Raw genomic sequence first — 26,666 nt, forward strand, 5'->3', positions numbered from 1 at the left:
ATGGTGGATTTTCTTATGAATCATCTTTAGAAGAGGCTTCCTTCAGGGCCATGCAGGCCAATTTGATGCAGTGAGCAGCGTATGGTCTGAGTACTGACAGGCTGACCCCAATCCCTTTAATCTCTGCAGCAATGCTGGCAGCATTTATGTCTATTTCGAAAAGGCAATCTCTGGATATGATGCTGAGCATGTGCTATCAACTTCTTTGGTCGAGCACGTTGAGGTCAGTTCAGAGTGGAATTTGTCTTGTTAAACTACTGTATGGTCTTGGCCACCGTGCTGCAGCTCAGTGTCAGGGTGATGGCAATCTTCTTATAGCCTAGGCCATCTTTATGTAGGGCAACAATTCATTTTTTCAGATCCTCAAGAGGATCCTTTGCCATGTGGCGCCGTGTTGAACTTTCAGTGACAAGTATGAGATAGTATGAAAGCGATAACACCACAATGTACACACCTGCTGCCCATTCACACATAAGACCTAGTAACAATGAGTGACATGACCCTTGGGAGGGAAAATGGCTATTTTGGTACAATTTGGCCATTTTTACTTGGGGGTGTACTCACTTTTGTTGCCAGCGGTTTAGCCATTAATGGCTCTGTGTTGAGTTATTTAAAGGGCACATCAAATTTACACTGTTATACAAACTGTACACTGACTACTTTACATTGTATCAAAGTGTCATATCTTCAGTGTTATCCCATGGAAAGATACAATAAAATATTCACACAAAAAAGAGCGGTGTACTCACCTCTGTGATATACTGTACATGAAACACAGGATCACACTATCGTAAAGCAAATTGATAAATGATGTTAGCAGCTTAGGCGAGATGTGTCCCTATAATAATGTTCAAAAAATAGTTTAAAATTCTGCAATCTGAAAATAGAAACAGATTAGAATAAAGATTTATCAGTTTGTGGGTATAGTTAATAATAATAACGTAGGCTACACTATCCCTTTAAGGAGTTTTAAGTTGAATTGTATGTCCTTGTAACATTTCCCCTCTAGTCAAGGTGAAATCCTGAGTGAGCGCTCGCTGCGGAGAGGGATTCATACTCTTCACCTTCCATCCTATACTAATAAGCTGCTCTGTAGAGTGGTTTGTCACCATGTAAGTGGGTAGTTGTCATGTCCATCCCTGGAGATCTAGTGATGCTACATAAAGTATGGCACTATATATCCCTACAATTACAGGCGTTGTTATTAAACTTATCATTTGTAATAAATATCGGAAACCTCGATGCGTATTGAACAATAACATTGGATGTAACGCTGAAAAAAGAAAAGCTTATTTTGAGATTGTGCATTTTGCTATTTCTGGAATATTTAGAAGGCCAGATTTGTTACAGTCTGCACAAAGTAAGGAAGTGAAGGAGTGTGCTATAATATAAGAGGAGAAGGTGCATGCATCATGACATATTAACCCCTTAAGCCCCAAGGGAGGTTTGCACGTTGATGACCGGGCCAATTTTTACAATTCTGACCACTGTCCCTTTATGAGGTTATAACTCTGGAACGCTTCAACGGATCTTGGCGATTCTGACTTTGTTTTCTCGTGACATATTGTACTTCATGATAGTGGTAAAATTTCTTTGATATAACGTGCGTTTATTTGTGAAAAAAATGGAAATTTGGCGAAAATTTTGAAAATTTTGCAATTTTCCAACTTTGAATTTTTATGCCCTTAAATCACAGAGATATGTCACACAAAATAATTAATAAGTAACATTTCCCACATGTCTACTTTACATCAGCACAATTTTGGAACCAAAATTTTTTTGGGGGGGGAGTTATAAGGGTTAAAAGTTGACCAGCAATTTCTCATTTTTACAACACCAATATCTTTTAGGGACCACATCACATTTGAAGTCATTTTGAGGGGTCTATATGATAGAAAATAACCAAGTGTGACACCATTCTAAAAACTGCACCCCTCAAGGTGCTCAAAACCACATTCAAGAAGTTTATTAACCCTTCAGGTGTTTAATAGGAATTTTTGGAATGTTTAAAAAAAAAATTAACATTTAACTTTTTTTCACAAAAAATTTTTCAGCTCCAATTTGTTTTATTTTACCAAGGGTAACAAGAGAAAATGGACCCCAAAAGTTGTTATACAATTTGTTCTCAGTACGCTGATACCCCATATGTGGGGGTAAACCACTGTTTGGGTGCATGGCAGAGCTCGGAAAGGAAAGGAGCGCCGTTTGACTTTTCAATGCAAAATTGACTGGAATTGAGATGGGACGCCATGTTGCGTTTGGAGAGCCCCTGATGTGCCTAAACATTGAAACCCCCCTCACAAATGACACCATTTTGGAAAGTAGACCCCCTAAGGAACTTATCTAGATGTGTTTTGATAGCTTTGAACCCCCAAGTGTTTCACTGCAGTTTATAACGCAGAGTCATGAAAATAAAAATTAATTTTTTAACCACACAAATGTTTTTTTAGCCCCCCAAATTTTTATTTTCCCAAGGGTAACAAGAGAAATTGGACCCCATTAGTTGTTGTCCAATTTGTCCTGAGTATGCTGATACTCCATATGTTGGGGTAAACCCCTGTTTTGGCGCACGGAAGAGCTCGGAAGGGAAGGAGCACTTTTTTTTTTCTTTTTCAACGCAGAATTGGCTGGAATTGAGATCGGACGCCATGTCGCGTTGGGAGAGCCCTTATGTGACTAAACAGTGGAAACCCCCAATTCTAACTGAAACCCTATCCCAAACACACCCCTAACCCTAATCCCAACCATAACCACACCCCTAACCCTGACACACCCCTAACCCTAATCCCAACCGTAAATGTAATCCTAACCCTAACTGTAGCCCCAACCCTAACTGTAGCCCTAACCTTAACTTTAGCCCCAACCCTAACCCTAATTTTAGCCCCAGCCCTAACTTTAGCCCCAACCCTAACTGTAACCCTAACTGTAGCCCTAACCCAAGCCCCAACCCTAACCCCAACCCTAACCCTTGCCCTAACCCTAGCCCTAACTCTACTCCTAGCCCTAATGAGAAAATGGAAATAAATACATTTTTTAATTTTTTTTATGTTTCCCTAACTAAGGGGGTGATGAAGGGGGGTTTGATTTACTTTTTTAGCGGATTTTTATAATTGGCAGCCGTCACACACTAAGACGCTTTTTATTGCAAAAAAATTTTTTTGCGTTACCACATTTTGAGACCTATAATTTTTCCATATTTTGGTCCACATAGTCATGTGAGGTGTTGTTTTTTGCGGGACGTGTTGACAATTTTATTGGTAACATTTTTGGGCATGTGACATTTTTTGATCGCTTTCTATTCCGATTTTTGTGAGGCAGAATGACCAAAAACTAGCTATTCTTTTGGGATGGGGGGGGGGGGGCGGGGTAGGCATTTATGCCATTCCACATTTGGTAAAATGGATAAAGCAGTTTTATTCTTCGGGTCAGTACGATTACAGCGATACCTCATTTAGATTATCTTTTTATGTTTTGGCGCTTTTATACAATAAAAACTATTTTATACAAAGAGTAATTATTTTTGCATCGCTTTATTCTGAGGAGTATAACTTTTTTTTTTTTTGCTGATGATGCTGTATGGCTGCTCGTTTTTTGCGGGACAAGATGACGTTTTCAGCGGTACCATGGTTATTTATATCCGTCTTTTTGATTGCGTGTTATTCCACTTTTTGTTCGGCGGTATGATAATAAAGTGGTGTTTTTTGCCTCGTGTTTTTTTTTTTTACGGAGTTCACTGAAGGGGTTAACTAGTGGGCCAGTTTTATAGGTCGGGTCGTTAGACGCGGCGATGCTAAAAATGTGTACTTTTATTGTTTTGTTTTTTTATTTAGATAAAGAAATGTATTTATGGGAACAATATTTTTTTTTCTCTTTATTTAGGAATTTTTTTTTTTTTTACACATTTTAACAGAATTTTTTTTTACTTTGTCCCAGGGGGGACATCACTTTATAGTGACAGATCGCTGATCTGACACTTTGCAGAGCACTGTGTCAGATCAGCGATCTGACGTGCACTACTCCTGACTTACCAGTGCCTGCTCTGAGCAGGCACTTGGTAAGCCACCTCCCTGCAGGACCCGGAAGTAGCGCCGCGGCCATTTTGGATCCGGGCCCTGCAGAGAGGAGACGCTCGGTACAAGGTGAGCACATCGCCTTGTACCGATCGTCTCAGGGAAGCCCGCAGGGAGCCCCCTCCCTGTGCAATGCTTCCCTGTACCGCCAGAATCGCAGTGTGCCGGGGGTTAATGACCGCTCCTGGCACATAGTGCCGGATGTCAGCTGCTATAGTCAGGTAACACCCGGCCGCAATCGGCCGCGCTCCCCTGTGATCGTGGCCGATCGCATATGACGTACTATCCCGTCACTGGGAATTAAGTCCCAGGTCACCTTGACGGGATAGTACGTCATATGGGATTAAGGGGTTAAAGGGATTCAGTCACCATCTTTTTGCCAGCCCACCTGAGAGCAGCAAAATGTAGGGGCAGAGACCCTGATTCCAATGGTGTTTCTGTAATACCCCAGAGTTGGGTATTATTATAAGGCTATGTGCGCACGTTGCGTATTTACTTGCAGAAATTTCTGCAAGGTTTCTGCAACTCTTGGCAGAAAATATGCGCGTTTTTGATGCATTTTTGTAAATCCATAGAGCTAAATAAAGATATATTATTTAAAAAAATAAATTGTGATGTCATTTCCTTGTTCAACCCCCTTTTTTTCATTCTCTATTGAAAACCATAATGTCATTACATACCGTGTTCAAATTTATAATGTTTACACACACATAACCGAATGTGTGTATGTATGTATATATATATGTATATATATATGTGTGTGTGTGTATGTGTAGATATATATATATATATATATATATATATATATATAATGTATGTAATACCTAGCCCGAGGTTTAGTAATGAACCAGCGTATGTAGGAGCATTAACATAATTAACCTACATATGCTGTAGCAAAACAGCAACTGTCAGAAATCTGCGTGAAACACAATATGTTTATTTTTCAAAAAATTTTTTTACAATTTGTGTGGGCTCCGCTTAATTTTGATAACTAGCAGAGGGAGACCTGAGGGCTGATGTTAATATTCTGGGAAGGAGCCAATAGCCATAAAGTTTCCCGGGCTATTAATATCAGCTAACTTCTGTTTGCTTAATCTTTACTGGCTAGTTTATAGGGGACCCCCAGAAAAAAATTGACATGGGGTCCCCCTATAAAATCGAACCAGCAAAGGCTAGGTAGACAGCTGCAGGATCATATCAATAGTCTGGGAAGGGGCCAAACATCAGCTCTTAGCCGCCCCATAAATGGTGCATCTTATAGATGTGCCAATTCTGGCACTTAGCCTCGCTCTTCCCACTTGCCCTGTAGCGGAGGCAAGTGGGGTTGATATCACCTTTCTATTGTTAGGTGACATCAAGCCCACAGGTTAGTAATGGAGAGGCGTCTTTAACACCTATCCATTTCTAACCCCATAGTTATATTGTATAAAACACCGACACCCAGAATAAAGTCCTTTATTTGAAATAATCACACAGACTTAAATTTACCATACTTGCTGAACACCTAATCCCCGACGCCCTCATCTCCTGCAAACAATCAAAAAATAATAAACCAACATATAATACTATTCTGTCGGATGTAGTCCATTTAATACCGAGTGTCCCACGGCAATCTCACATGTAAAACAGTCACATCGGGAGATCTGACCGCTCTGCCTGGCCGCCAGTGATACACTGACAGGAGGTAATCGCCAGAGTTCACCAGAGTTCATTAGCTCCGTTTCTCTCACTTAGCACCATTGCGTGAGAACTTTCCCACGCAGCGGTGCTGTAAGTGCTAGCATCGGAGCTGATCAGCTGATGAACTCTGGTGAACTCACGGCAGCTCAGTGATACACTGCGGGAGCGATTACTTCCTGTCAGTGTATTGCCGGAGGCCGGGCGAGATCGTCATGGGACACTCGATATTAAATGGACTACGACAGAAAGGTGAGTATATGGTGGTTTATTATTTTTGATTGTTTGAAGGAGACACGGGCATCGGGGATTAGGCATTCGGTGAGTATGTATTTTGTATGTGAATATGTATCTAATTAAGTAAATGTTTTGATTTTTTTTTTTTTTTTTTTACAATTGAACACAGGTGCCGGATGATGAGACTATTCTCCCATCATTGGCTCATGCTGTCTCTGTTATATGTGACAGAATACGCAGCCGGATGGGAGTAGCAGTCCCATCTGACAGCGCCTAAGTACAGTCACTATGGGCTGTTTGTCGCATGGGTAAACACACGCAGAATCAGACAGACACACACACATTCTCCGCCCACACATTCTTCCTCCTTCTGACATCATTTCCCTTTGACAATTCGCAGCGTTTTTTGGCAGCAAATCTGCAGCAAATACGCAAACCTTTTTCCACCTGTGTTTTTGCTGCAGATTTGACTGACTCAATTGCAGTCAGAGAGTCAAAAATGCTGCATAAACGCAAAAAGAATTGACATGCTGCGGAAAATAAAACGCTGTAAATACGGACCGAAATTTACTGATCATGTGCACAACACTTCAGGATTGTCATTAAATTACCTTGCATAAGTATTCCATTATGTTTTTGGACCATTTATGCGCATAAAAAAAGCTCAAAAACGCATCGTGTGTACATAGAAGTAGCACTACACAGTTAGGCTATTATTGACATTTAGAACTATTTCATGTAGGGATTTGTATTATTGTCACTGTATGGCAGCACTTATTGCAGCAGTCCAGGTAGAAAGCAGCCAGGCTTCTCCTCACTGAGGCAGTTGTAGGCAGATAGCTTGGTGGGCGCAGCCTCTGGGTGTAGTAAATATGGCGGTCACCGTTATTCCAGTCGAGTACAGTCAGACCTTGTGAAGGGGATTATTTTCCCCCCTTCCAGTGGGCAGAATAGAGATGGAGTGATCAGAAGGAAACCTGTAGGATTGCCTAGGACCCCTGAGGCAGTGGGAATTCTCTGGTCTGCACAGCACCCTTGGCCTACCAGCATACAACAACGTGGATGCGGGAGGAGTACGGGTCTGGAGGGTGGTCCCCCAAAATGGGGAGGGGAACACAGGAATCCTACACCCTAATGAAGGTCAGAGGATACAGGAGTTTGCTGGGGAACGTTTCCCCAGTGGATAGAAGTCTCTCGTGTCAGCTAGGATAACAGGACAGGCTCTGGTTACACTGGCTGTTTATCACGCCTCATATGTGCCCTTTCCTGCATCTATTGCTAAATACCCGCCCGTCATGTTCCACCATCTATGGCTGGGATCCTTTTTTGGGCTGTGTTATAAGTGAAAGTTTAATCTGATATAACGTTCATCTGCCTCCTGACTCTCTCCTGTCACCCTCCTCACCAACATCACCAGGAACACCATCACCACCACTAGAGAGAGGGAACAGTATATTAAAAAACAGCATTAACCCCCCCCAGACACACACCCACAGCCATGTGCCCATTTTCACTGTGCGCCACGTATCGGGCCTGCCCACCAATCCTCAGGATAGCAAGAAAGGATCCAACCCATGCCCGGTATGCTTGGTGCCCTGCGCTTAGGGTGTCACATAATGGAACAAGATAAGTTGCAAGCATGATGCAATTTAAAGGAACTCTGTCACTATCTTTTTTGCTAAACCACCTGAGAGCAGCATAATGTAGGGGCAGAGACCCTGATTCCAGTGATGTCACGTACTTTGCTGATTGCTGCAGTTTTGATTTAAAAAAAATGTTTTATCTGCTGAAGAATTATCAGTTCTCTGTATATTCCCACCGCCGCCACTGATTTACAGCTTACTGCCTATGCACAGTGTACACAGAAAGCTGCCAGTCAGTTGTGAGGACAGGGTCATGCACGGCTCATGAATGTGAAAGACTACCTGGTCAGGTTTTCTAGACCTCTAGTGAAAATCTCCTATTAATGAAAAAGGGATTTTTTTTTCCCCAACTGCAGCAAGCAGCCCAGTAAGTGACACATCGCTGGAATCAGGTCTCTGTCTCTACATCTTCCTGCTCTCAGATTATGTGGCAAAAACCTTGTTACAGATTCCATTTAATTAGCTAATTTTTTCATGTTCTAAAACTAATGAACTTGTGTAATTGTTCTGTAATGGGAATTCTATATACCCTTTACTATATATACTACAGTGTATACTTTGCTTGTGCGTGAACTCTGTGCTTGGTTTGCCTCACATCTTAAGCCCAGTGTGTTCTCGCTAATCAGAAATGTCTGACTCACCATAAACTTTCCATAGAGGTCACTTTAGATGAGATTGGATTATCCGCTTATGTTTTTTAGGCCTTTCAGGACAATTTGAGTTGTGTGTTTTTGCCTGCTAGGATATTTTTCCCAATGTTCTTGAAGATTTAATTTGAAAACCTTGGTCCCCCGGGCTAAAGGGGTGAATAAGCAGGACTCGTTTCTTCAGGGCACAAATGATTAAAACATTTCAAGCTCTTCCATTGCAGATCACCGTGTTCACCGTTATTTTCTTTTAGATATCTTATATCAAAGAAATAGGTGCTGCCTAAATTTAGATGCTTTGCATTGCTTTCAGGGATTCCTCATTATAAAGATGATGCCTGGTTCATACATTAGATGAGATTGTGTGTGTATGTTCTTTTTTTTTTTTTTTTTTATATGTATGACTTTTGAGATCTTGAATTATTGATGATCTGTTCTTCTACTGTTGAAAACCAATACATCAGGCAGTAAGCGTTTGCTACTTTGTTACCACTGTACAATCTGTGAGCGTGAGAGACTTTATTAAAAGGTTTGATGGCAGAAATTGTGTGGGAGATATTTAGCACAAGATAAATGGACAGTAAAGCTACTAAGCAGTTATAATTTTTTTTTCTTTATTACTTTGTATATCATTCACTATATGCTTTCACTTCGAGAATTCACCCACACAGTGTTATATGAGCCCAATCTCTCTAATACATCAATTTCTCACATCAGCCATGGAGTTCTGTTGTTATCCTATATCTCATTACTGTACGTTCAGTAGCAAGTGTGTTGTTCAGAGATTACAAACATTTATTTCCACTGGGAAATCCATTTTTAGGTTTTAAATAAAGAAAAAAATACATATCCTGTAACATATTTATGTCTACTGAATTTATTGTAACGAAGAGCTCTAGGGTGCACTCTTATTTGATATTATGCCTGATGGGACATAGTATGGCAAGTTTATGCTAGTGTGTCGGAGTTACCACATCCTTCCCTAGCATTTTCTTTAATCCACCCTTGCTAAGGCATTATATTTTGGTCACTACTGTATGTATAAATGTGTGTGTAAATTTATATATATATATATATATATATATAGTATATATATATGTGTGTGTATATGTATATGTATATATGTATATATATATATATATATATATATATATAAAAAGACCGAATGAAGGCAGCACTCCAACTCCTCTTGAAGGTGAAAAAAATGTGACTTTATTGAACCCACATCTCTGTGCGACGTTTCGGCTCACACTGAGCCTTTTTCAAGCAGTGAGTGTCATTAACAAGGGTGTTTTTATAGGCATAATCTACATACATTTACATATTACATTGATCATTAGGTATGAACATATGTTATACACTGAACAACAATTGTGTAAAAATTTTCATTTGTGCAATCCATATCTTATAAAGTGCATTGTGCTAAAGTGCTAGTAAATTCCAGCATCTCCACTGTTATTTTAATTACTTTCCACATATTGCTTTTTAATAATAAACATCTCTCTCCCAACGTATGTTGTATTTATTTACATTCCTTACCCTGCCACAGACAGGTCAAACCACATGGAGGACGCTGTATCTGCCATTGTCGGCGTTCTCTGCGCTCTACTGCGCATGTCCTGACCTCATTTCTCTCTGTCATACGTTGCCAGCTAATCACAGTCCCTCTCCGGTCAGTTCCTCTTAGCGCATGCGCACTAGCCACTAGTCAGTGCCGGGGCGCCATCTTGGATGTGGCACAAGAGCGTCTTCACGCCCCTTGCTCCCAAAAACTACTAAGGTTCAATATCTATACTGCGGTACATCTATATTTAAGTAGCATCATTTATAGATTATAAATCTCTAATTATATTGATGGTGAATAATCTCTGGTTATACGGCATTCATTTACACTTTGACATAATGGGTAACGCCCTCTTCAAGCTATCTCCATCTGTCAATGTCCCTCCCATTTGACACACAGCCCTTCAAGGCCATATTGTCATCCTAGGGGGGTCCATATAAGTGATTATTATTGCCAACCATCCTATTCCCATAATGAACTTCCGTGCACCACAGACTTATATTATGCATGCTTTATTTATATCACTGAGACAGTGCGACCAGCTGACAGCCATGACAGGATACTTATAAATAATAAGCAAAATTCTCTTTCTAAATTAGACAATAAACAAAATTATATAAAGAAAATAAATAATCTGTTTTTTCATCCTCCATGTGATTTTGTCCATTAGTTGGCGGACCAAGGACTACTTGTAAGCTGCTGGATGTGAAGATATCACTAAAACGATATAAAACCATATTAAAATTGGAGTTACATAACAAAATTATGGTCTGGGGGAAAATGTGTGTAAATGGGTTAGTAACTGGCTTAGTGATAGAAAGCAGAGGGTGGTTATAAATGGTATAGTCTCTAACTGGGTCGCTGTGACCAGTGGGGTACCGCAGGGGTCAGTATTGGGACCTGTTCTCTTCAACATATTCATTAATGATCTGGTAGAAGGTTTACACAGTAAAATATCGATATTTGCCGATGATACAAAACTATGTAAAGCAGTTAATACAAGAGAAGATAGTATTCTGCTACAGATGGATCTGGATAAGTTGGAAACTTGGGCTGAAAGGTGGCAGATGAGGTTTAACAATGATAAATGTAAGGTTATACACATGGGAAGAGGGAATCAATATCACCATTACACACTGAACGGGAAACCACTGGGTAAATCTGACAGGGAGAAGGACTTGGGGATCCTAGTTAATGATAAACTTACCTGGAGCAGCCAGTGCCAGGCAGCAGCTGCCAAGGCAAACAGGATCATGGGGTGCATTAAAAGAGGTCTGGATACACATGATGAGAGCATTATACTGCCTCTGTACAAATCCCTAGTTAGACCGCACATGGAGTACTGTGTCCAGTTTTGGGCACCGGTGCTCAGGAAGGATATAATGGAACTAGAGAGAGTACAAAGGAGGGCAACAAAATTAATAAAGGGGATGGGAGAACTACAATACCCAGATAGATTAGCGAAATTAGGATTATTTAGTCTAGAAAAAAGACGACTGAGGGGCGATCTAATAACCATGTATAAGTATATAAGGGGACAATACAAATATCTCGCTGAGGATCTGTTTATACCAAGGAAGGTGACGGGCACAAGGGGGCATTCTTTGCGTCTGGAGGAGAGAAGGTTTTTCCACCAACATAGAAGAGGATTCTTTACTGTTAGGGCAGTGAGAATCTGGAATTGCTTGCCTGAGGAGGTGGTGATGGCGAACTCAGTCGAGGGGTTCAAGAGAGGCCTGGATGTCTTCCTGGAGCAGAACAATATTGTATCATACAATTATTAGGTTCTGTAAAAGGACGTAGATCTGGGGATTTATTATGACGGAATATAGGCTGAACTGGATGGACAAATGTCTTTTTTCGGCCTTACTAACTATGTTACTATGTTACTAAAATTATTTCATTAGTACATCGTACTCCAACACCAGGGGTCCCCATACATCCAATTATTAGGGGTATCTTTATAGGGCTAATACATATTCGGGTGAATCTTAAACTCCACATTGAGCCCCTTCGGCTTTAAAGTGTCAAGTACATAAATCCATTTTAATTCCTGTTTTTTTAAGAGGTTTATTCTATCCCCCCCTCTCCTTTGTATGGGAACCTTATCTATAATTCTGAATTTGAGATCTTTCTCGGTATGTCCCAGTTCTGTGAAGTGTTTCGAGACCGGGAGGTCTAGCCGCTTCTTCCTAATTGAGTGTCTATGGTTATTGATGCGTACTTTCAGCTCACAGGTTGTTTCCCCTATATACCATAGTTTACACGGACACTCCAACAGATAAATCGCATGATCTGAGTTACATGTAAGGAATTGTTTAATAGCATATTCTTTGTTCGTACCTGGATGTTTGAATGTAGATCCCTTTTACAATTTACACATGACAAACATGGAAAACAACCCCTCTGGCTCCCCCCAGTTAAGGTGGTCTGACTTCTGGTTTTCAAGGGGCCAATGTCCGATTTTACTACATAGTCCTTAATGTTTCTACTCCTACGGTACGAAAACAGTGGGGGCTCTTTAAATTACCTAACATACCCCAGTGTTTTCTAATTATCCCCGCTATGTTTCCACTTTCCTCCGTATATGTCGTCACACATGGTATTCTAGTCAATGATTTTTTCCTATGTTGACTATCTTTTCCCAATAGTTTCTTCCGATCTTTTTTTGAGACTACTTCTTTAGCGATGCTTATTACTCCTTGTGGGTACCCCCTATTCAAAAATTTTTTTGCTAAAGTATCCATCACACTGTCTATTTCCCCATCCTCATCCCCACACTGGGGTATGTTAGGTAATTGTTTACCAGAAATAAAAGAATTTAAAGAGCCCCCACTGTTTTCGTACCGTAGGAGTAGAAACATTAAGGACTATGTAGTAAAATCGGACATTGGCCCCTTGAAAACCAGAAGTCAGACCACCTTAACTGGGGGGAGCCAGAGGGGTTGTTTTCCATGTTTGTCATGTGTAAATTGTAAAAGGGATCTACATTCAAACATCCAGGTACGAACAAAGAATATGCTATTAAACAATTCCTTACATGTAACTCAGATCATGTGATTTATCTGTTGGAGTGTCCGTGTAAACTATGGTATATAGGGGAAACAACCTGTGAGCTGAAAGTACGCATCAATAACCATAGACACTCAATTAGGAAGAAGCGGCTAGACCTCCCGGTCTCGAAACACTTCACAGAACTGGGACATACCGAGAAAGATCTCAAATTCAGAATTATAGATAAGGTTCCCATACAAAGGAGAGGGGGGGATAGAATAAACCTCTTTAAAAAACAGGAATTAAAATGGATTTATGTACTTGACACTTTAAAGCCGAAGGGGCTCAATGTGGAGTTTAAGATTCACCCGAATATGTATTAGCCCTATAAAGATACCCCTAATAATTGGATGTATGGGGACCCCTGGTGTTGGAGTACGATGTACTAATGAAATAATTTTGTTATGTAACTCCAATTTAATATGGTTTTATATCGTTTTAGTGATATCTTCACATCCAGCAGCTTACAAGTAGTCCTTGGTCCGCCAACTAATGGACAAAATCACATGGAGGATGAAAAAACAGATTATTTATTTTCTTTATATAATTTTGTTTATTGTCTAATTTAGAAAGAGAATTTTGCTTATTATTTATAAGTATCCTGTCATGGCTGTCAGCTGGTCGCACTGTCTCAGTGATATAAATAAAGCATGCATAATATAAGTCTGTGGTGCACGGAAGTTCATTATGGGAATAGGATGGTTGGCAATAATAATCACTTATATGGACCCCCCTAGGATGACAATATGGCCTTGAAGGGCTGTGTGTCAAATGGGAGGGACATTGACAGATGGAGATAGCTTGAAGAGGGCGTTACCCATTATGTCAAAGTGTAAATGAATGCCGTATAACCAGAGATTATTCACCATCAATATAATTAGAGATTTATAATCTATAAATGATGCTACTTAAATATAGATGTACCGCAGTATAGATATTGAACCTTAGTAGTTTTTGGGAGCAAGGGGCGTGAAGACGCTCTTGTGCCACATCCAAGATGGCGCCCCGGCACTGACTAGTGGCTAGTGCGCATGCGCTAAGAGGAACTGACCGGAGAGGGACTGTGATTAGCTGGCAACGTATGACAGAGAGAAATGAGGTCAGGACATGCGCAGTAGAGCGCAGAGAACGCCGACAATGGCAGATACAGCGTCCTCCATGTGGTTTGACCTGTCTGTGGCAGGGTAAGGAATGTAAATAAATACAACATACGTTGGGAGAGAGATGTTTATTATTAAAAAGCAATATGTGGAAAGTAATTAAAATAACAGTGGAGATGCTGGAATTTACTAGCACTTTAGCACAATGCACTTTATAAGATATGGATTGCACAAATGAAAATTTTTACACAATTGTTGTTCAGTGTATGTAAACATATGTTCATACCTAATGATCAATGTAATATGTAAATGTATGTAGATTATGCCTATAAAAACACCCTTGTTAATGACACTCACTGCTTGAAAAAGGCTCAGTGTGAGCCGAAACGTCGCACAGAGATGTGGGTTCAATAAAGTCACATTTTTTTCACCTTCAAGAGGAGTTGGAGTGCTGCCTTCATTCGGTCTTTTTGTATACATATGGGCAGATGAGTGGACCATCTTGCCCAGGAGGCCAGGCACCCACCGGTGAGCATTGTGCTGTTCCAATTTTTATGGTTTATATATATATATATATAAACTATATATAGTATATATATATATATACTAGCTGAAGAGCCCGGCGTTGCCTGGGCATAGTAATTATCTGTGGTTAGTTATAGCACCTCACTTCTCTTATTTTCCCATCACGCCTCTCATTTTCCCAATCACATCTTTCATTTTCTCCCTCACACCTCTCATTTTCTCCCTCACTCCTCTCATTCCCCCCTAACACTTGTCATTTCAACCTCACATCTGTCATTTTCTGATCACTCCACTATTTTTCCTCACTCCTCTCATTTTGCACTCACACCTTTTCATTTTCACCTCACACCTCTCATTTTCACCTCATCACCTCAGTATATACATGTTTGTCATCTCCCTTATACAGTGGGGCAAAAAAGTATTTAGTCAGTCAGCAATAGTGCAAGTTCCACCACTTAAAAAGATGAGAGGCGTCTGTAATTTACATCATAGGTAGACCTCAACTATGGGAGACAAACTGAGAAAAAAAATCCAGAAAATCACATTGTCTGTTTTTTTAACATTTTATTTGCATATTATGGTGGAAAATAAGTATTTGGTCAGAAACAAAATTCCATCTCAATACTTTGTAATATATCCTTTGTTGGCAATGACAGAGGTCAAACGTTTTCTGTAAGTCTTCACAAGGTTGCCACACACTGTTGTTGGTATGTTGGCCCATTCCTCCATGCAGATCTCCTCTAGAGTAGTGATGTTTTTGGCTTTTCGCTTGGCAACACGGACTTTCAACTCCCTCCAAAGGTTTTCTATAGGGTTGAGATCTGGAGACTGGCTAGGCCACTCCAGGACCTTGAAATGCTTCTTACGAAGCCACTCCTTCATTGCCCTGGCGGTGTGCTTTGGATCATTGTCATGTTGAAAGACCCAGCCACGTTTCATCTTCAATGCCCTTGCTGATGGAAGGAGGTTTGCACTCAAAATCTCACGATACATGGCCCCATTCATTCTTTCATGTACCCGGATCAGTCGTCCTGGCCCCTTTGCAGAGAAACAGCCCCAAAGCATGATGTTTCAACCACCATGCTTTACAGTAGGTATGGTGTTTGATGGATGCAACTCAGTATTCTTTTTCCTCCAAACACGACAAGTTGTGTTTCTACCAAACCGTTCCAGTTTGGTTTCATCAGACCATAGGACATTCTCCCAAATCTCCTCTGGATCATCCAAATGTTCTCTAGCAAACTTCAGACGGGCCCGGACATGTACTGGCTTAAGCAGTGGGACACGTCTGGCACTGCAGGATCTGAGTCCATGGTGGCGTAGTGTGTTACTTATGGTAGGCCTTGTTACATTGGTCCCAGCTCTCTGCAGTTCATTCACTAGGTCCCCCCGCGTGGTTCTGGGATTTTTGCTCACCGTTCTTGTGATCATTCTGACCCCACGGGGTGGGATTTTGCGTGGAGCCCCAGATCGAGGGAGATTATCAGTGGTCTTGTATGTCTTCCATTTTCTAATTATTGCTCCCACTGTTGATTTCTTCACTCCAAGCTGGTTGGCTATTGCAGATTCAGTCTTCCCAGCCTGGTGCAGGGCTACAATTTTGTTTCTGGTGTCCTTTGACAGCTCTTTGGTCTGCACCATAGTGGAGTTTGGAGTCAGACTGTTTGAGGGTGTGCACAGGTGTCTTTTTATACTGATAACAAGTTTAAACAGGTGCCATTACTACAGGTAATGAGTGGAGGAAAGAGGAGACTCTTAAAGAAGAAGTTACAGGTCTGTGAGAGCCAGAAATCTTGATTGTTTGTTTCTGACCAAATACTTATTTTCCACCATAAAATGCAAAAAAATTATAAAAAAACAGACAATGTGATTTTCTGTATTTTTTTTTCTCAGTTTGTCTCCCATAGTTGAGGTCTACCTATGATGTAAATTACAGACGCCTCTCATCTTTTTAAGTGGTGGAACTTGCACTATTGCTGACTGACTAAATACTTTTTTGCCCCACTGTATATAGTATACATCTGTCTGTGTGTCATCTCCCCTGTATATAGTATATGTCTGAGTGTCATCTCCTCCTGCATATAGTATATACCTGCATGTCATCTTCTATATATAGCATATACCTGTATGTCATCTCCTCCTGTATATATATGTGTACCTATGTCATCTCCTCCTCTATATAGTATATACCTGTGTGTCATCTCTCCTGTATATAGTATGTATCTGTGTGTCATCTCCCCTGTATATATTATATACCTGTGTGTCATCTCCTCCTGTATTAGACCTCGTTCACACGTTATTTGCTCAGTATTTTTACCTCAGTATTTGTAAGCTAAATTGGCAGCCTGATAAATCCCCAGCCAACAGGAAGCCCTCCCCCTGGCAGTATATATTAGCTCACACATACACTTAATAGACAGGTCATGTGACTGACAGCTGCCGTATTTCCTATATGGTGCAATTGTTGTAGTTTGTCTGCTTATTAATCAGATTTTTATTTTTGAAGGATAATACCAGACTTGTGTGTGTTTTAGGGCGAGTTTCGTTTGTCAAGTTGTGTGTGTTGAGTTGCGTGTGGCGACATGCATGTAGCGACTTTTGTGAGATGAGTTTTGTGTGGCAACATGCGTGTAGCAACTTTTTGTGTCGAGTTGCATGTGACAAGTTAGTGTAGCAAGTTGTGTGCAGCAAGTTTTGCGCATGGCGAGTTTTGCGCGTTGCGAGTATTATGTGTGGTGCCTTTTGAGTATGTGCAAGCTTTGTGTGAGGCAACTTTTGCATGTGTTGCAACTTTTGTGCATGTGGCAATTTTTCCGCGTGTGCAAGTTTTGCGTGTGGCGAGTTTTTCATGAGGAGAATTTTGCACTTGTGGCGAGTTTTGCAAGAGCCTAGTTTTTGCATGTGGCGAGTTCTGCGAGTGGCGAGTTTTGAGTGGCGACTTTTGTGTTTTGACTTTTATGTGGCGAGGTTGGTGTATTTGTGGTGAAATGTGTGCTGAGGGTGGTATATGTGTTCAAGCACGTGGTAGTGTGTGGCGCATTTTGTGTGTGTGTTCATATCCCCGTGTGTGGTGAGTACCCCATGTCGAGGCCCCACCTTAGCAACTGTACGGTATATACTCTTTGGCGCCATCGCTCTCATTCTTTAAGTCCTCCTTGTTCACATCTGGCAGCTGTCAATTTGCCTCCTACACTTTTCCTTTCATTTTTTCCCATTATGTAGATGGGGGCAAAATTGGTGAATTGGAAAGCGCGGGGTTAAAATTTCACCTCACAACATAGCCTATGACGCTCTCGGGGTCCAGACGTGTGACTGTGCAAAATTTTGTTGCTGTAGCTGCGACGCTGCCAACACTTTTCCTTTCACTTTTTCCCCATTATGTAGATAGGGGCAAAATTGTTTGGTGAATTGGAACGCGCGGGGTTAAAATTTCACCTCACAAAGAAGCCTATGACGCTCTCAGGGTCCCGACGTGTGACTGTGCAAAATTTTGTTTCTGTAGCTGCGACGCCTCCAACACTTTTCCTTTCACTTTTTTCCCCATTATGTAGATAGGGGCAAAATTGTTTGGTGAATTGGAAAGCGCGGGGTTAATATTTCACCTCACAATATAGCCTATGACGCTCTCTGGGTCCAGACGTGTGACTGTGCAAAATTTTGTGGCTGTAGCTGCGACGCCTCCAACACTTTTCCTTTCACTTTTTCCCCATTATGTATATAGGGGCAAAATTGTTTGGTGAATTGGAACGCGCGGGGTTAAAATTTCGCCTCATAATATAGCCTATGACGCTCTCGGGGTCCAGACTTGTGACTGCAAAATTTTGTGGCTGTAGCTGCGACGGTGCAGATGCCAATCCCGGACATACACACACACATACACACACACACATTCAGCTTTATGTAGTGTGTATATATATATATATATATATATATATATATATATATATATATATATAGTTTAATAAAACTTAATTGTTTATTGCATGAATTCCCTCTGGCCGGTCGTCCATCACTACTTGATTACAGAGATTTAAGCTCGCGCTGCTCTTTTTGAGCAATATTTTCAAAGCAAAAGGTGGCTACTTTGAAGAACCTAGAATATAAGACATATTTTCAGTTGTTTCACACTTGTGTTAATTCATAGTTCTGATGCCTTCATTGTGAATTTACAATTTTCATGGTCAAGAAAATACAGAAAAATCTTTAAGTGATAACGTGTGTCCAAACTCTTGGTCTGTACCGTGTGTGTGTGTGTGTGTGTGTGTATATATATATATATATATATATATATATATATATATATATATATATATATATATATATATATATATATATATATATATATATATATATATATATATATATATATATATAATTGTTTTAGGGTTTTTCTGTCTGTCCTGGAAATCCCGCGACGGGCACAGCATGGCGACGATGTCATAAAGGTTGCCTCGACCAATCAGCGACGGGCACAGTATCGACGTACATGTCATAAAGGTTGCCTCGACCAATCAGCGACGGGCACAGTCTGCCGCGAATTCTGGAATCATCATTGTCCATATACTACGGGGACATGCATATTCTAGAATACCCGATGCGTTAGAATCGGGCCAACCTCTAGTCTATATCTATAATTGTCTAAGGGTTTTTCTGTCTGTCTGTCTGTCTGTCTGTCCTGGAAATCCCGCGTCTCTGATTGGTCGAGGCTGCCAGGCCTCGACCAATCAGCGACGGGCACAGTCTGCCGCGAATTTGCCTCGACCAATCAGCGACGGGCACAGTATTGACGTAGATGTCATAATGGTTGCCATGGCGACGATGATGGCATAAAGGTTGCCTCAACCAATCAGCGACGGGCACAGTCTGCCGTGAATTCTGGAATCATCATTGTCCATATACTATGGGGACATGCATATTCTAGAATACCCGATGCGTTAGAATCGGGCCACAATCTAGTGTGTGTGTATATATATATATATATATATATATATATATATATATATATATATATATATATATATATATATATATATATATATATATATATATATATATATATATATATATATATACAGTTGTGTTTAAAAGTTTACACACCCTGGCAGAATTTTTATTTTCTTGGCCTTTTTTAAAGAATATGAATAACACCAAAGCTTTTTCTCCACTCGTGGTTAGTGGTTGGGTGAAGCCATTTATTGTCAAACTACTGTGTTTTCTCTTTTTAAATTATAATGACAATCCAAAACATCCAAATAACCCTGATCAAAAGTTTACGTACCCTGGTGATTTTGGCCCGATAACATGCACAGAAGTTGACACAAATGGATTTGAATGGCTACTAAAGGTAACATCCTCACCTGTGACCTGTTTGCTTGTACTCCGTGTGTGCATAAAAGCTGTGTGAGTTTCTGGGATCCAGACAGACTCTGGTATCTTTCATCCAGTCACTGACATTTCTGAATTGTGAATCATGGGAAAACAAAAGAAATGTCAATGGATCTATGGGAAAAGGTAGTTGAACTGTATAAAACAGGAAAGGGACACACAAGATATCCAAGGAATTGATAATGCCAGTCAGCAGTGTACAAACTGTGATTAACAAATGGAAAACCAGCCTCCTCAGGAATCTGATGGCAGCTGATGATAGCATCTTTTTTCTGCCACTTCCAGTCAGTTTAGCCAGTGTTCCTTTGTCTTTGAACTGTGCTTCCAATTATATCTTTAGGAACATTTAATTTTCAGAATAGAAGTCTTGGAAGATTCTAGAGCTATGGTCACAGTTGCCTGACTTGAGCCCCATAGGACATTTATGGAAAGTGTGAAGCTAGTCACTACTCATGGACAGACCATGAGGCAGAGAAGTCAGATGATCTGGGGACAATACCAAGAGAGCATGCAGAAAACCAAGGGAAAAGGCAAAAGCGTAAGTCAGGTTACGGTCTGGGATCAAAATACCGGGAGATAGAGGATCAAAGCAAAAGGACAAGACGAAGTGATAGAACATTGTCCAAAGGGTCAAGCAGCAGAAGATCAGAACAACAGAATCAGGCTAACACCCACCAGAAAGCACACATTACGTCTGGCAGGGATTAGAGGCAAACAGTTTAGTTAAGTAGTTTGGTCAATCTCCAGAACAAAGAACAACTAGAGAAAGACCCGCACCTCCCAGTCACAGATTGAACAGCTGGGCTGTCAATCAAAGCCTCAACAGCTGAGCACTCCCATTAAAAGATTTACCAGCCGAGTTGTCAATCAAAACACTTGACAACTCAGCATGACCCAGTTTCCATAGAAAACAATCCCTCTCTGAGCAGAGTAATCCTGACAGAAGAATATGAAAAAGGTGTTGCGGTATGCAGATCCAAGAATATTGGTGAACTAACGGCCATTGCCCATGAGGAATGGGCTATGAACACTGCCAGAAGCTGGTGTCTGGCTATGCATCATATTTGTAGCAGGTCATAACAGCCAAAGGTGCTCTGCTAAGTGCTAATAATCCTGAGACTGCAGTAGTTACAAAAACTGGCATTTTGTGCTGAGTTTGAAGAAACCACTTGTTCTATTGTCATGTTCAGGTTAATAAAAAGTTCTTGTTTGATTTTGTTTTATTGCAAACAGCATAAAGTTTGTGCATGTGCTAATAAGCCTAATTTGCATTGTAGGTTGAATAGCAGTTGTGTATTGTTTGATGTGTTGACACTGTACTGATAGTATGCCTGCTCATAGGGTTTCATCAGAGTCAACAGTAATCAGTCTGAATGCATAAGTTTTGTATGCTAATGGAAGCAAAACCACAGTATAAACTTTACATTTATCAGCACCGTGAATAAATATTGAGGTTTCTATTTTAGCTGTTTGCTGCATTCACTTTTTTTAATCTTTCCGCAGGTAGCCTACTTGAAGATATGATGCGCTAATCTCTAACCCCTTTGTGCTTGGTATAATTGGATACTGCTCTTCTCCCAGTAAACAACAAATGCGAATGAATATAAATGACCAAGAAGACAAATGTCAGTTGTCACATAATGTTCACTACAGATGAGGGTCTGCCATCTCCATAACATGCAAAGGGTAGATAAGTCTGTCTCTTGGCCAGTATTCATCGGAGAGTTTGGACAACCTTTAAAAAGCAGCATAATACTACTGGGACCCCATTATCCAATTCCCAAGGTGTGCCAGGTCCTTTCTTACAGACCATGCAGTGAAGATGATCTTGCTTTTTATCCAGTGGAGAAGCGCTATCTAAATCTGGGAATAATTCTGACCTGCAGCTTTCATTCCTCTTTGCTTGTCATCTTTCCCTATCAATGGTTTGATCTCTAAACGACGTGTTCTCCAGAGAAAAACTATGATTACATAATTAACGAGCCGCTCGACTGACGCCTATTTGTCAATTGCTTTGGTTTATTTGCTTCTTATAGGGTACTCTGAAATGAAATGTATTCTTACAGCTACTATGTTCATTTTAACAAACGTAAAGTAAGTAGCCATCGCATAGTGATAATGACTTCTAACAACAAAGCATTGTGTGGATCCACAATGGCTGAAGAATGGAAACCTCCAAGGTTCATATGGTTTGTCCTCCTTTTACAAGGCGTAGTGAACCTCTTCAGTGCTGCAGATCAACCTAAGCAAATTAGAGTCAACTGATCCACTGATCTCAGATGGACCACCTTCATTATATGATAAAGAGAGAAGAGCGCAAGCAATGGACGCTTTATCCACTGATCAGTAGATATTGTAAACTAGCCACAGGTCCACATAGCATCCCCAATATAGTGCTTTATAGAGATTAAAGGGAACCTATCACCAGGTGTTCAATATTTAATATGAGAGCAGCATAATGTAGGGTCAGAGAGTCTGATTCCACTGGGCGGCATGTTTTTTCAATAAATTAAATTCAATAAACTATCTTTCGATTTATCACTAGAGGACTAGGAGTCGCCTGCCATGTAGTCCTGCAGCTGTATGTAGCCCCACCCCCCACTACCAATTAGCAGCTTTTTGTCAATGTAAAAGAAAACAGTCATTCAGAGATGTGGGCGGTATTATACAGAGCTCATCATTCAGAGAACTGCATGAGCTCTAACAAAGAGAACAGTGATCTTATCAAAATGACAGCAAGAAGCAGCCCAGTAAGTGACACATCTCTGAAATCAGGGTTTCTATCACTATATTATGCTGCTCTCCATTAAGAGCAAAAACTTGGTGACAGATTCCCTTTAATATTTCCCTCTCTGTTAAAATGTTTATTCAACATGTGTGGATGCAGCTCGGTATGGCGAAGAATAAATAAGACTTTATTTTTTCAATTATGTAAATGAAAAAACTTTCTTCTTTTCGCCATCATTCAAGTTCTTATGATCATATTTGTTAGTCATATTGTTTCATAAAATAAAGCAAAACATTGTGAAAATCATCCATTGGGATGTGGTTTTGTGTAATGAAGAATTTAATTACCTGACTTGCGATATGAAATGTTTTAGCGATTTCCTGTGTGGCAATGTTAATGTACATTAAGCAAGACGTACATCACTCGTCTCCTATTACACTCACTCTCTGTTATACTCACACTCTGCACAGTATGACAGTACTTTGAAATCATACAGGAAAAATACATTTATGGCCGCAGACAGTGGCACATTTACTTCCCAGAAATACTACTGTTTAATGTGATTTTATAGTGTTTCAACATTGTACAGTTATATGAAAAGGTTTGGGCACCCCTATTAACCCCTTCATGACCCAGCCTATTTTGACCTTAAAGACCTTGCCTTTTTTTGCAATTCTGACCAGTGTCCCTTTATGAGGTAATAACTCAGGAACGCTTCAATGGATCCTAGCGGTTCTGAGATTGTTTTTTCGTGACATATTGGGCTTCGTGTTAGTGGTAAATTTAGGTCAATAAATTTTGTGTTTATTTGTGATAAAAACGGAAATTTGGCGAAAATTTGAAAATTTCGCAATTTTCACATTTTGAATTTTTATTCTGTTAAACCAGAGAGTTATGTGACACAAAATACATCAGCACAATTTTGGAAACAAAATTTTTTTTTGCTAGGAAGTTATAAGGGTTAAAATTTGACCAGTGATTTCTCATTTTTACAACGAAATTTACAAAACCATTTTTTTGAGGGACCACCTCACATTTGAAGTCAGTTTGAGGGGTCTATATGGCTGAAAATACCCAAAAGTGACACCATTCTAAAGACTGCACCCCTCAAGGTGCACAAAACCACATTCAAGAAGTTTATTAACCCTTCAGGTGCTTCACAGCAGCAGAAGCAACATGGAAGGAAAAAATGAACATTTCACTTTTTAGTCACAAAAATGATTTTTCAGCAACAATTTTTTTATTTTCCCAATGGTAAAAGGAGAAACTGAACAACGAAAGTTGTTGTCCAATTTGTCCTGAGTACGCTGATACCTCATATGTGGGGGTAAACCACTGTTTGGGCGCACGGCAGGGCTTGGAAGGGAAGGAGCGCCATTTGACTTTTTGAATGAAAAATTGGCTGCACTCTTTAGCGGACACCATGTCGCGTTTGGAGAGCCCCTGTGTGCCTAAACATTGGAGCTCCCCCACAAGTGACCCAATTTTGGAAACTAGACCCCCCAAGGAACTTATCTAGATGCATAGTGAGCACTTTAAACCCCCAGGTGCTTCACAGAAATTTATAACGCAGAGCCATGAAAATAAAAAATAATTTTTCTTTTCTCAAAAATGATTTTTTAGCCTGGAATCTCCTATTTTGCCAATGGTAATAGGAGAAATTGGACCACAAATGTTGTTGTCCAGTTTGTCCTGAGTAAGCTGATACCCCATATGTGGGGGTAAACCACTGTTTGGGCGCACGGCAGGGCTCAGAAGGGAAGTAGTGACTTTTGAAATACAGACTTTGATGGAATGGTCTGCGGGCGTCACGTTGCGTTTGCAGAGCCCCTGGTGTGCCTAAACAGTAGAAACCCCCCACAAGTGACCCCATTTTGGAAACTAGACCCCCAAAGGAACTTATCTAGATATGTGGTGAGCACTTTCAACCCCCAAGTGCTTTACAGAAGTTTATAACGCAGAGCCATGAAAATAATAAATACGTTTTCTTTCCTCAAAAATAATTTTTAGCCCAGAATTTTTTATTTTCCCAAGGGTTACAGGAGAAATTGGACCCCAATAATTGTTGCGCAGTTTGTCCTGAGTATGCTGGTACCCCATATGTGGGGGTAAACCACTGTTTGGGCACACGTCGGGGCTCGGAAGTGAGGGAGCACCATTTGACCTTTTGAATACAAGATTGGCTGGAATCAATGGTGGCGCCATGTTGCGTTTGGAGACCCCCTGATGTGCCTAAACAGTGGAAACCCCTCAATTCTAACTCCAACACACCCCTAACCCTTATCCCAACTGTAGCCGTAACCATAATCGCAACCCTAACCCCAACACACCCCTAACCACAACCCTAACCCCAACACACCCCTAACCACAACCCTAATTCCAACCCTAACCCTAAGGCTATGTGCCAACGTTGCGGATTCGTATGAGATTTTTCAGCACCATTTTTGAAAAATCCGCGGGTAAAAGGCACTGCGTTTTACCTGCGGATTTACCGCGGATTGCCAGTGTTTTTTGTGCGGATTTCACCTGCGGATTCCTATTGAGGAACAGGTGTAAAACGCTGCGGAATCCGCACAAAGAATTGACATGCTGCGGAAAATACAACGCAGCGTTTCCGCGTTGTATTTTCCGCACCATGGGCACAGCGGATTTGGTTTTCCATATGTTTACATGGTACTGTAAACCTGATGGAACACTGCTGCGGATCCGCAGCCAAATCCGCACCGTGTGCACATAGCCTAATTCTAAAGGTATGTGCACACGCTGCGGAAAACGCTGCGGATCCGCAGCAGTTTCCCATGAGTTTACAGTTCAATGTAAACCTATGGGAAACAAAAATCGCTGTACACATGCTTCCGGAAATACTGCACGGAAACGCAGCGGTTTACATTCCGCAGCATGTCACTTCTTTCTGCAGATTCCGCAGCGGTTTAACAACTGCTCCAATAGAAAATCACAGTTGTAAAACCGCAGTGAAATGCGCAGAAAAACCACGGTAAATCCACGATAAATCCACAGCGGTTTAGCACTGCGCATTTATCAAATCCGCAGCGGAAAAATCCGCAGAGGACCAGAATACGTGTGCACATTCCTAACCCTAACCCTACCCCTAACCTTACCCCTAATCCTACCCCTAACCCTAACCCTAGTTCTTACCCCAACATTAGTGGAACAAAAAAAAAATTCTTTATTTTTTTTTATTGTCCCTACCTATGGGGGTGACAAAGGGGGGGGGGGCATTTACTATTTTTTTTATTTTGATCACTGAGATATAACCTATCTCAGTGATCAAAACTCACTTTGGAACGAATCTGCCGGCCGGCAGATTCGGCGGGCGCACTGCACATGCGCCCGCCATTTTGGAAGATGGCTGCGCCCAGGAAAGAAGACGGACGGACCCCGGGAGGCTAGGTAAGTATAAGGGGGGGAGATCAGGGCACGGGGGGGGCGTTGGAGCATGGGGGGTGGATCGGAACACGGGGGGGTGGATTGGAGCACGGGGGGGTGGATCGGAACACGGGGTGGGGGATTGGAGCACGGGGTGGGGGATCGCTGTGCGGGGGGTGGATCGGAGCACGGGGGGATCGCTGTGCGGGGGGATCGTAGTGCGGGGGGTTTGATTGGAGCACGGGGGGGTGATTGGAGCACGGGGGAGCGGACAGGAGGACGGGGGAGCGGAGCACAGGATGGAGGGGAGCGGACCACAGATCGGGGGGCTGGGGGGGCGATCGGTGGGGTGGGGTGGGTGCACATAAGTGTTTCCAGCCATGGCCGATGATATTGCAGCATCGGCCATGTCTGGATTGTAATATTTCACCAGTTTTTTAGGTGAAATATTACAAATCGCTCTGATTGGCAGTTTCACTTTCAACAGCCAATCAGCGATCGTAGCCACGGGGGGGTGAAGCCACCCCCCCTGGGCTAAACTACCACTCCCCCTGTCCCTGCAGGCCGGGTGAAATGGGAGTTAACCCTTTCACTCGATCTGCAGGGACGCGATCTTTCTGTGACACAGCATATGCGTCACAGGTCGGAT

The 26,666-nt window shown here is 41.3% G+C and overlaps 1 protein-coding gene across 1 annotated transcript in view; it reads left to right on the forward strand.

Moving 5' to 3' along the window:
* Positions 1-22,938, forward strand: part of UBE3D (ubiquitin protein ligase E3D) — a 350,228-nt gene extending 327,290 nt beyond the window's left edge. Inside the window, exon 10 of the mRNA XM_069726444.1 lies at positions 21,406-22,938. Coding sequence (XP_069582545.1) covers positions 21,406-21,426 — 21 coding nt within the window. The 3' untranslated portion in view covers positions 21,427-22,938. The remainder of the gene's footprint in view (positions 1-21,405) is intronic.
* Positions 22,939-26,666: the final 3,728 nt, after the last annotated feature.

The sequence above is a fragment of the Ranitomeya imitator genome, chromosome 5, assembly GCF_032444005.1.
Source record: "Ranitomeya imitator isolate aRanImi1 chromosome 5, aRanImi1.pri, whole genome shotgun sequence".
Taxonomy (NCBI): Eukaryota; Metazoa; Chordata; class Amphibia; order Anura; family Dendrobatidae; genus Ranitomeya; species Ranitomeya imitator.